At 45.5% G+C, this 12,325-nt stretch overlaps 1 protein-coding gene across 1 annotated transcript in view; it reads right to left on the reverse strand.

The window, feature by feature from the left end:
• LOC105885288 (BOS complex subunit NOMO1) overlaps nucleotides 1–12,325 on the reverse strand; it is a 54,742-nt gene that overhangs the window by 1,319 nt on the left and 41,098 nt on the right. Inside the window, exons 26-29 of the mRNA XM_020281329.2 lie at nucleotides 9,525–9,608; nucleotides 8,236–8,346; nucleotides 6,031–6,132; nucleotides 4,127–4,246 (exon numbers count right to left, since the gene is read on the reverse strand). Coding sequence (XP_020136918.1) covers nucleotides 4,127–4,246; nucleotides 6,031–6,132; nucleotides 8,236–8,346; nucleotides 9,525–9,608 — 417 coding nt within the window. The remainder of the gene's footprint in view (nucleotides 1–4,126; nucleotides 4,247–6,030; nucleotides 6,133–8,235; nucleotides 8,347–9,524; nucleotides 9,609–12,325) is intronic.

Below are 12,325 nucleotides of genomic sequence, written 5' to 3' on the forward strand. Positions count from 1 at the left end.
TTCAGACAAGTTTCACATGAATCCTCTGCTGTCCAAACTCTTGCTGCTTGCTCTTGAGACTCAGGAAGAAACAGATTCCAATAACAAGGTACTCCTCACCCTCTGAACATTCACTATCCAAACTGAGAAAATGAAGAGATGCAGAAAATGGGGAGTCCCTGTGGTTGGAAAGTAAATGGGTCTTAGTTTGTTGAGTCTCAGCCATATGCAGAGACTTTGTCCTACAAGCGTGCATCCAGAACTCCCTGCACTGGGCCGAGGGCACAGTGACAAGCTAGTCTAAGAGAGTGTACCCTAGTGAGGAAACAAAGCAGAGACTGCTACTAGTATCCCCGTGACCACTCTCCCTTTCTTCCAATAGAAACCCCAACTTTTATCTGGGCCAATCAGAACACAGACATTTCCCAGCCTCCCTTGCAGCTAGGTGTGACCATAGAACAAAATTCTGGCCCATAGTGCACTAACAGAAGTCAACATCCTAGCTGTACCCTGAAAAGGAAATGGCGTGCCTCCTCCCTTCTTGCTGGCTGGACAGCAATTGGCCAAGTGCACCACTCTGGAGAAGAGCAACAGGAAAGAAGGGGCCTTGATACCTTGGAGCTACCATATGATCTCTGGACTGCCTGCTTCTGGACACTGACATGAAATAGAAATATCTTCCTAAAGCCCCTGAAATTTTGGATTCTAAAATATCAAATGAATGTATAACCCAACTAGCCCACTCTATTCCCACAAAGGAAACAAATACATTAAATGACAACTTTCAGATAATGATGTATGGGACAGGGATGCACCTTCCAGGAGGTTCACATCCCAAACTATTTCCATAACCATACGAAGGGGTTATGGGCCTTTTTCAATCTCATTCTCTCCCAAGTGTAGAGTGGACTTTTCCAGAAGCTCTATGACGTGATGTCATCAGGCTGACAGCTGATGGAATATGTGGTTTGCGGATTCCTGTGTTTTCAACATCTCAATTTTAATTTCTAATATGATAAATACAGATAGCTAGATTCCATATAAACTCAAGCTCTTTTTGAGATCCTCAACAATTTCTAACAGTGTAAAGGGGGCCTGAGAATAAAACCCCTGAGAACTGCTAGGCTAGAGCATGACTGTGGGGCCATGGTACGTACTGAGGCAGGACAGATGCCCTTTAATAAGTGGAAGAATAAGGGCAGGAACAGATTTCTGTCTCCAACTACATTTTTTGCCATGTCTTAGGATCCATCCCATTTTCCACCAAAGTAAACACTTCATTAAAAGTTCACTCCAGTGGGAATTAGTGGAGTGATTATGAGTCTAGGCTCAAGTCCCAGGTCTTAGTAGCTAGCTCTGGGCAACCACATGAAGACTCAGTTTATTCAACTATAAAATGGGGGTAACATGAATGGCACCTACTGCAGCAGGATGTTGTGAACATCCAAGGACATGAGATAGGTGCAATGCTCTGCAGTGCATGGAATACTGAGTGAAAAAATGAATTAATGTGGCTACAGGTAGCTACATCCAACAAAGGAGGAAACTGAGTATAAAGCCCCTGGCGAGTGCAAAGTGCTAAACTGGTGTCACATGGAAAGCTATAGTGACCTGGCTTGAGACAAACCACCTCATCTGAGTCCTGGCTCTGCTGACTAACCCTGGGTAAGTGACTGAATCTCTCTGAGCTTCTGTGAAAACGGGAGGACCGGCACTGCCAAACAAAGGCCTATTGTGACCACCAACCCATGAATGCCCGCACCGGCCCCACCTCTCTTGGCACCCTGCGTGGGGATCCAACCCCTGTAGGATGAGGATGTTGTTTTTCATCAGTGACAGGGACACTTCTGGCAGCAGCCACAAGGCTGGGCTGCTCAGCCAGCACCAAGTGGCAACTCTGTGCTCCCACCACTGGCTGTCCGAGTGCATCCCTGGACCCCAGGTAAGTCTCCTGGGGTGGGAGGGCCCTTGGGAATGTCACAGCCAACAGATCAGTGGCCTTCAAATGGTAACTGGGTAGAATGTGAAAAAAGATAATCTGGAACCATTCTTCACACCTTCCACCAGGAAAAACTCCAAATGGATAGAGATTTAAATGGGAAAAATGAAACCATACCAGTCCCAGAAGAAAACACAACAAATACCTCTAAAAACTGGGAGAGGGGAAAACCTTCCTAACCATGACTCACAATCCAGAAGCAATAAGAAAAATATCAATACATTTAACATAGAAATAAAACAGACTTTGTGCATAAGCCAAGTGAAAAGATAAGTGACAAACTAAGAGATATGTGTACAGTATGTATTGCAGACGAAGGGCTAACATTCCTAATACACAAAGAGCTTCTGAAAACAGTGGAAAAAGGCCAACAATTCCACAGAAAAATAGGTTAAAGAAGTAAACAGTTCACAGAAAATACAAATGGCCCTTAGCCACATGCAAAGAGAGAAATGCAAATTAAAACTACACTGAGATAATACCACTTCTCATCTACTAGACTGCAAAAATTGAAAACGTTGACAAGATACTCTGTTGGAGAAAAAGGATATTCATACATTGCTGGTGGGAAGGCAAAACAATGCAATCCCTACGGAGGGAAAGTAACAATTTCAATCAGAATTCCATATGCATTTACTCTCTGACCCAGCAACTCCACTTCTGGGAGTCTATTCCAAAGACAGACTGACAAACATTCAAAAACATGCATGCATAAGGCAATTCATTAAAGGGTTATCTGTAATTGCAGAAAGCTAGTAACCACCCAAAATGCCCCACTAGAGACTGATTGAATATGGTGCTAAAGTCAATGTCTGTGTTCCCGCAAAATGCACAGGTTGAAATCTAATCCCCAAAGTGAGGGCATTAAAAGGACACCACTTTTAGGAAGTGATAAAGTCCTGAGGGCACAGCCTTCATGAACAGGATCAGTGCCCTATTTATAAAAGGCCGACAGGAGCTGTTTGCCCCTTCCGCCACGTGAGGACACCACTAGATGGCACCACCTACAACGCAAAGAGCAAGCCCTCACCAGACACTGAATCTGTTAGTGCCTTGGTCTTGGACTTCCCAGCCTCTAGAACTGTAAGAAATAAATGTTTGTTGTTTATAAATTACCCAATCTAAGATATTTTGTTATAGCAGCCTGAATGGACTAAGAAATATGGTATATCCACATAAAAAACGATTCAGTTGTAAAAAAAAGGAATAAGGAACATCTAAATATACTGTTCCGCATACAGTTACCTTTTTAAAAAATATAAAAATAAAATTCTTACTCTTCCTAGTAAAAAAGCCTAGAAACAGTGACCAACACAGTACCTATGAGGCCAGATTTTTGTTTTTTAATGCAGATTCCTGGGTTCTACATTTACCACTCCTTCTACTCCCCCCCCATCCCCAACCACCACCAAGGTCAGAATCAGTAGTCCTGAGTTTGGGCCCAGAATCTGGTTTCTGTGGTTATTGCTGACGCATCTATGTTCAACCCTCAGGTGATCCCACTGCAGCTGAGCTTCGAGAATCTCGGAGCTGAATAATTTTCTCACGAATGTGAAAGACGTGTATGTTTTGTTTATTCTGTTGTTGCTTATAGTCTATTGGATACAAGATCCAGCAAGGGCCACATATTGCAATAAATTAAGTGATAAATTAAGTTTCTTTTAACCTACAGGTATCCCGTCCATCTAGATTTTTTCTCTTGCAATTTATCTGCCAAACAAATCAGGATCCAGGTGTTGTTCTGCATCCCTGTGGTATCACTTACAGGCCCTTGTGTCCTCTGTGTTCTCAGCAAATTGGCAGATGACTCTACAGGTTTTAGCAGGTCAGGTTTCATGTGCCTCCTCATAGAGACACACGAGACCACCCATCACAGGGTAGTGGTATCCCTCCTTCCCCACCGATCACTCTTGAGTCGCCGATCTAAACAATGACACCCTGCTCATCGCCAGTTTCCTCCTCAGAGGGAATGGCAGGCACCACTGCTCAGTAAGTTTAAAAGCACCTGGGGAAATCCTGAATCCAGAATGGGAAAGTGACCCAATCCAGGGAGCCCTTTAAATAGCCAGCAGCACAGGTCGTGTGGACTTGCCTTCTCTCGCCACCCCATGGATTTTTTTTTTTTTATTGACTCCCGTTTTTACTTACCGTGGGATTAAAAATCAAGGTGATGTGCTTATGGTAGCCCACTGCGGTGAAAGAAACTTGAGGCAAGACGTAGTCATACTGGGATCTGGGGAGTGTGGAGTCCAGAAGCACAACATAATTCTGCGCACATATAAGGAGGAGTTAGTTTTGTGAGCAAATGAAAACTGACACCTACCGCTTAGCTGTGATGTAAAGAACTTTTATGTTTTTAAAGAAATCCCCAAGTTTACACATCCAAACCAAGGTTGCTCACTTCAAAGTAGTAACCTCAGTGGGCTAGTCCATCAGTGATAGCCACAGGTCCCCAGTGTCTCCGAGACTGTGCGTGCTGACAGGCTGTCAGGGCCTGTAGCACTTTTTGATGAGCATATTCAACCTCAACGTTACGGTCCTTTGAGGAAATGACTTTATGAAACACACAAAGTTACTATGAGCCAATTCTGATGAGGGAGGTATGTGATCCAACTGAGGAAGACTATTTTCAATCCAAAATGAAGCTGGCTTCTAAGGAACGATATTAAGTGGCTCATAAGCTGCCAGTTCTAAAAATACACTATCCCTGGAATGGGACCCGTGACAGTCACAGCCCTGACACTGCATCAGGCCCACAGCTGCTTTGCTCTCAACCACGGGCAAGGTCGGGATTATTGTCCCGTTTTACAGAGGAGCCGAGCAGAGCCTGAAGAAGCTGAGTTCACTTGCCCAGGGTCACTCACAAGCAAGGCAGTCAAGCATCTAAAAAGGCTCTGAACCCAGGTGACGTCTGACCTCAAAGCCCAACATGTTTCCAGATTGCTGTGGAAAGTGATTATTTTAAAGGGCAACACCCATCTGGAGAAATGGGGAGAAAATTCCACAACAACCTGTTTCACTGTTTTACAGCCACTTCACACAGAGAAAGGCCATGGTGTGCCATGCCCGTGGCAGCTGGTCAGGAGCCAGTAGGGGGAAACTTCACACACAGGCTCACAACTGGCATCTTCCAACTAAGATTTCAGAAAAGAGCTAAATCCTTTGCAAAGTTTGCTCTCACAGCACTAACTACAATAGTTAGTTCTCTCCAAATAGTACAGAACTGATAATAAACATTTTATAATCAGTAAACGACGTCCAAAATAATAGCTAAAAACTTCCCACCTGTGGGGAGGGAGATGGACATTAAGATTCATAAAACCTAAAGGTCACCAAATAGAACCTAAAGTGGTCTCCCCAAGATGCATTATATTTAAATTGTCAGAGAGAATTTTGAAAGCATCATGAGCAAAGTGACTTGTCACATTCAAGGGAACCCGTACCGTAAGACCATCAGTGAACTTCTCAACAGAAACCTTGCATGAAGACCAGGAAAGAACAGGTGATACATTCAACGTGCTAAGAGTCAATGATGCCTAACAGAAGGGCTTTGGTTAAATAAATCATGGTATTCGCTATATTACGGACTACTGTCCGTAAGTCACGTTATAAAAGATTTAATGGTGGCAAACAGATTTGTGACATATTCTTCAATGAAGAGCACATATTACAAAGCAATGTATAAAACCACCCCAGTTTTGAATTAATACAGTAAATATGTATATTCTTACTTATACACATACACACACACGTGCATTGAGAAAAGACCCAAAGGATGACAAGCAATACATCAGCAGTGGTTACTTCTGGAATAATAGGATGATGTCGGTTTTTTTTTTCTTTTTTCCAAAATCTGCCATGAATATATATTATTTTTGTAAATAGAAAATTAAGAAAAACAAATCCCTACAGAGCCCAACATCCTTTGATTCAGAAAGCACTTTTCTGCAGAGTGGTATTTGGGAAGAAAATGAGGAAAGTGTGTTTTCTGACACTAAAAAGTGGAATTATGAAAAGAAAGGCAGAAGGTAGAACCGAGCCACAGGCATTACCTCGCCATCTCTGAGCAGCGGAGGGAAATGGAAGAAGAGGGACTGGCCAAGGGACACCGTCTGAATCGGATTGTCGAGGTTTTCACTTTTGTAAAGCTTTACCTGGATAGCCGGAAAAAAGCAGGACACGCTCTTGAAATGGAAACACAATAAACATTTCTTTCACTGCAGACATTCTCAGGACCACTGATCTCTTGGGGAGGAGACTGTCTTTGGAAACAGAAGTATTTGGAAAACAAACCGCCCTCCCGTATGGGCTGTCACACAGTCCTCAGTCATCTGAGACCCCACTACGTGCCAGGCACAGAAATGTTAAGACTTAAAGTAGATTCTAACTACCTATATTATCACTCAAAATAGTACTAATAGTAAATATTATGATGACAATATTAAAATGAATAGCTTCTAACATATGTTGAACATCTATCTATACTGTGCCAGGTATATGAAAGGCACTTTGCACACATTATCACCAATCCCGACTACAAACCGGGGCACTACCCCTTTGGAGACTCAGAGAGTCTAAGTCACCTAAGGTCACACGGCTTACACTTGATGGAGCCTGGGGCTCAACTCTAGTCACTAAGGTTCTTGCCCACCTTGCAATGCCTTGTCACATTATGTAACCTTAACCCCACAAACGCTTAAACTCAAAACACATTCCATTTCGTATTGATTCCTCAGGTGTTCTTGCTGCCATATGCAATGGGGCATGAGGAAGACAGGCACGCGCTGGCTGATGATAAAGGCCATGAACATGCCACACTGCATCTGCCACCAGAGAGCACCAGTGACCATGTCCCCAGGACCCATGCCAAGGGGAGTTCTCCTAAAATAAATGCCACGGACTGGAGGCCTGTGGGTCACATCCAAGACCACATATCCATGTAAGTGCTCATTCACCTTTACAGTGTTTTAAGTAAATTTGAATTCACTGACTATATTTAAAAATCAGGGCCGGGTGTGGTGGATCACACCTGTAATCCCAACACTTTGGGAGGCTGATGTGGGAGGATCCCTTGAGGTCAGGAGATTGAGAACAGCCTGAGCAATATAGTGAGACCCCATCACTATAAAAAATAAGAAAAATTAGCTGGTCGTGGTGGTACATGCCTGTAGTCCCAGCTACTTGGGAGGCTGAGGTAGGAGGATCACCTAAGCCCAGGAGTTTGAGATTGCAGTGAACTATGATCATGCCACTTGCACTCCAGCTAGGACAACAGAAAGAAACCCTGTCTCTAAAAAAAATAAAAATTTAAAACAAAACAAAAAAATCAGGTGATTTCAGTAATTCTAATTTCCAGCTTCTCTGGAAAACTGGGAAGTGATACCAAGCCTGGGCCAGAATTCCAATGCAGCAACAGTCAGAAGAAACTCAGGCATTATCCTCTCTCCTCTCCCCTCAGGGATGGGGTAGGGGTTAGCCCGTTTCACCCACACCCTCCCCAGCCCTCTGCCCTCTCTGACATCCCCTGCCTGGTCCCCACAGGCGCACGCACTTGCAACCCCTGGACTGTGGCGGGTTAAAACCCAAGCACACATTCTCACCCAAGCCAAATACTTCACTGTGTATAAAATGACAAGTGCCCCTTAACGATATACTCCCAGAGCAATTCATTAACATCTCTGGAGGGATCGCAAGGCATTTTATAAATATTTGTTCATTAGTCACAGATATGGAGATCCCGCTAGAACTGGAAGAAACCACAGAGGTCACTGTGTCCAAGATGCAGGTTTTACAGAGGAGGAAACCAAGACACATGCAAATGAAGTACGGCCAAGCCAGCAAGGTAACTACCAGTGACAAGACTGCCCCAGACTGCCTGTCTTCCCGGCCACTGCACATCACCTCCACCCTGGACAGAATTTTAAAAGTTACAAGGCTCTCTGCCCTACAATCGTCTTTCCGTGTTAGACTCCAGATTGTGTCAATCATTCATCAGGCTTCTACTACAATCCTGCAGGTGATTAACCTCTGGCAAAAGTTACCTGAAACTGGAACACGTTCTCTCCAACAATCAGCAATCGCTCTCCCACATACGTGCTGTGATGCAGGTTTCTTAGATCTCAGACTCAACCCTCAGCAGGCGGCACTGTGGGCATCTCCATTGCTAAAGCTAGAGTTAGACTGGCACAAACGTCCCCTCCTACTTGTCTCAAAGCCAAACAGAATACAGTATTTGCATCTTCAAAGGCTGGTCTTACCCATAACGTAGGCAGATACTCAGAGGAAGTAATCACATTTCCACTTAAATCAAATTGATTAATCTGCCGGAAAACTATGATGTTTACATCATCGATGTCATTATTCCCAACCTAGAGAGAAAGAGAGAAGGAACGTTGGTGACGAGAAAGCTGTAGGTGGAACATTACAACTGCTGGCTGGCGACGGTCTGAGAGCTACTTCACAGCAAATGTCACTTCTGACGTTAAGGGAGCGAAGTTTGCCACTGAAGTAGCCTAAGTCCAAGGTCACAAACTGATGGCCCACAGACAGATTTGGCTATGAGCACAGTATTGTTTTTTCTAAGTTTTACTTACTGGCCAACATTTGAAAAAGTAAGAAATTTCATACACAAAGCCAGATTTCCCAGCTTCCCTTGAAGAAAGGATGTTCTTGCCTGGCAGCCACTGGCATGGCGGAGTCAGTGTCCCCTCGGGCTCGCTCCCGTTTGTGAGACCCCAGAAGGCCTACTTCCCTCCACACCTGCCTGGCCACAGTCCCCATTTCTGCTGGTGACCCTGGCCGAAGTTACCATGGCAAGGAAACAAGGAATTGGAAAGCACTGTGGTATGAAATGCAGTCATCCCGGCCATTTACAGTGCTGGATGCCATAAAGACATAGAGGAAATCCACTTCCTACGTCCAAAGTCCTGAAGAGCCCACAACCCTCCCTCTGAACTCCTCACAATCCTCATGCCTAATGAAGCCACCTAAAGAAAGCCACCAAAAGGCAGTTCCTCTTGTCCCACCAAGACCTCTAGTCTTGCCCACGAGAGTCACTCAGTAAGAGAAAAGCCTTACTTCAGATGATTCCTGGGCCACTTTCTGTGACCTGGAGGGTGGCCTCTTTAGGGATCAATTTTAGCTAAATCATGATCTTGAATATCTAAAGACTGCCCACCAATGGGTGGGGAAAGGTCCTCTGAACCTAAGAAAACTGGGTGACCCCATTACCCATCAAGCCCATCTTCTCGTTATTACCCTCCCTTGCTTTGAAATGCTACATAAGCCTTAAGATCCTTAACTTGCACAATAATGATCAGAGCTTGCAGGAGAAATGCGGGGGGAGTGAGGACACAGCAGTTCCAATTTCCTTTCTGGATGCGTGACAGCAACCCTGTTCATTAAAATCCCACATAAGATGCTGCTTGTGGAGATGACACTATTCTAAGAGGGCCCTTAATTAGGATTTGAAGTTCCCCGACCACAGATGAAAAGCAGACAGCCAGAGAGGCACGGGATTTGTGTTCCGGGAAGCTGAATGCCTCACCTCGATCACCCGATGGTGGGGCAGCGCCCGCTCGATGTGGTCGTTACCTTCTGCCTTGAGCTGGACGTGGTACACGCACCCCGGCTGCAAATAAACACAGGGGTCACTTCTCTAGAAAGGGGGCTTGTTGTGCATGCCACGCCCAATCTGAGCCTGGCTTGCCTGCGTGTGGTCAAAGACAGGAGCATTTCTGTCCTCTCATTTCCCAATCTGCGGCCTGTGAACCTTCCTAAGAGTTAAAAGTCCCTTTAAAGGCACCTCTGGTGACAAAACATCTGAAGTTCTGTAACTCCCTCGATCCCAATTCAGATTCATTTTCTTCTGCCCATCAAATTTGGTTGCTTATTTCAAAATTGCAAAGATATAATCAATGCTCTTTCTCTTCTCGAATCCTGTTCCTTCCTCCCCTCCATCTCTATACACGCCGAGTGATGTCTGGAATGATACTCCCAAATGCTTATAACGAATTCTATTTCTGAGAAGTGGGATTTGATGTTTTTCCTTTTTTAAAAATTTTTCTTCTCTATACTTTTCTCCTCTATTGCTAAAATTCATTGGCATATATCAAGTTTGCCAAAAAGTCATTATTCTAAAACAACTTTTAAAACAACCAATTTCTGATCATCAATACCACAACCAACCCTGTGACCCATTAGGATCTGAAGCACAGCATGGAGTTCAAAGGTGTCTGTGTGCATCTAAGAGAAAGCTCTAAGATGCAACAGTTTATTTTTACACTAGCATGGACTGTGGATCATATGGTTCTGGCCACCTAAAATTAGGTATGTTGTGACCATCTCTGAATGCAGGTAGAACAATCAGAAATGGCATTCACTATGCATTAACCAGGAATATCTCCGGGTGATAGGTTTCAGGTGGTTTTCTCCCTTTCAAAGTCTTGTCCTTTTCCACATGTTACCTGAATTATTTTATAGTGAGCTTTTACAAAGACAATAAAGCTATTATTTAAAGAAAAAAAAACAACTATGAGAACAACCAGATTTATGATCACCAATGGACATTCTAATTCATTTTATAGCTCAATTAGAACTGGCAGCATCGGGTTCGGTTCAAAATAGCTATTTGCACCTTATAGAGAAAAAGATCCCAGTGGCTGGTTTTGAAGAAAAGGAAAAACAGTAGCACTAGGCCGGGAAGAGAAGACACTGGCCTCTCGCTCCAGTGCAGGGGCCTGCCAGGCTGCTCCGATGCTGACTCGCCCCAGCTCCGCACTCAAGGCCGACAGTCTCGGCGATTCGCCTTCATCCTTTGGCAGCAAAGGATGCTGTGGCGTAGCTTCTCTCCCAACATGTCATGACAAGCACACTGCCCGGCTAGGTCAAATGAAGAAACAGGTCTAGGTGCTCATCCTAACTGAGGTCAAAATCCCAAGAAATTTTCGAGAAGGGATCTCCAGCTTGCCACCCTCCAAGAGAATACCAAACTCACATCCAAAACCCCTGCAATGCCTCAAAGGCTGCTCTTTTAGAAGCCAGGGCCTGGCACAGGCCTTGTACATGGAAGGCGTAGGCTGCCAGCAGGGGGCGACTCTGAAAACTACTGAAAGTGGGAATGAATTCACACCTGTTGGAGGAGGAGGCAGCTGCTGGGAGCATCAGCTGAAATGAAATTCTATCTCAGTGAACAGAAAATTATGTCCAGGTAAATTAAAATGTGCTAAGTCAGGGAGTTTAGAAGAACACGTCTGGGCCAGCAAGACACGGGGAGGAATAAAGAAGGTGACACTGAATTTTCACTCTTGCAACTACAAGTGAAGTAAGCAAAGAACACAGAGCTCATCCAAGGGGAGGGGAGGCTCCAGCTAAGGTCGGAACAGCCAGGGCAGCCCAGGCCCTTGTCATGCTACTCAGGTTAGACTGAGAAAAGCTGCACACAGCATAAGTCAGCTCACACTGCTACCCAGGAGGGTTGTGTTTGTTCTCGCTTGTTTAACGAAACACTTAGTGAGCCACGGCACCAGGCGCCACTCCATGTGTTTCACATGGATTAACTCACGGCCATCCCAAGAGGCAGATGTCATTCTTATCTTCATTTTGCAGATGACAAAACAGACAAGGAAAGGATGAAAAACTTGCCTGAATAGCTAAGGAATGACCAGGGCAGGATTCAAACTCTGGCAGACCAACCAGAAGGGTGTCCTCGCAGGGGACAGAAGAGTGTCCTCTCAGGGAACAAAGGACAAAATGCAAGGTCCGTGCCTGCTCTCACTGCACAGAACATGGCTCTCGCGACCTTCCCTCTCCCAGCACCCTGGCCACAGCCGGCAGGAGGAAGTGCTGCGCCCCACCCCCACCTAGGTCTGTCCTCTCTGAAACCACCGCTGTGAGGGAGGAACCCAGGCCTGGAGGATAGCAGAGAGCATTCTCCTGGGCCTCGGGAACAGGGGTCACTGTGGCAGCAGCCACAGGGCAGGGACAGCCAGAAGGCAGCACCACCAGTAAAGTGTGACCAGACTTGTGTGGCTGGCGACATGCCCACCACAGTGATGACTCTGAGAAGCACACAGCGAAAGAGGGGAGCAGCGGGCAGAGCCGGGTATGGGGAGCCCACGTGGTCAGTGTGCATCCAGCTCAGCCCAGTGGCCCATCACCTGCCCGGATCCCAGGCCTGAGTCTGGCCAGGGAAGACAGACCCACGTCTACCCACTGCCTCTGGCTCGAACGCTCCATGAGCACCAAGCAACCCTCTGACCAGACTTCCAGGTTCCCCGACACTGAGAGCGGGAATGCCCTGGGCTCTCAACAGGGGTACTCTTGTCTTGGGAAAGAACGGCATTGCTC

The sequence above is a fragment of the Microcebus murinus genome, chromosome 19, assembly GCF_040939455.1.
Source record: "Microcebus murinus isolate Inina chromosome 19, M.murinus_Inina_mat1.0, whole genome shotgun sequence".
In the NCBI taxonomy this organism is placed as follows: Eukaryota; Metazoa; Chordata; class Mammalia; order Primates; family Cheirogaleidae; genus Microcebus; species Microcebus murinus.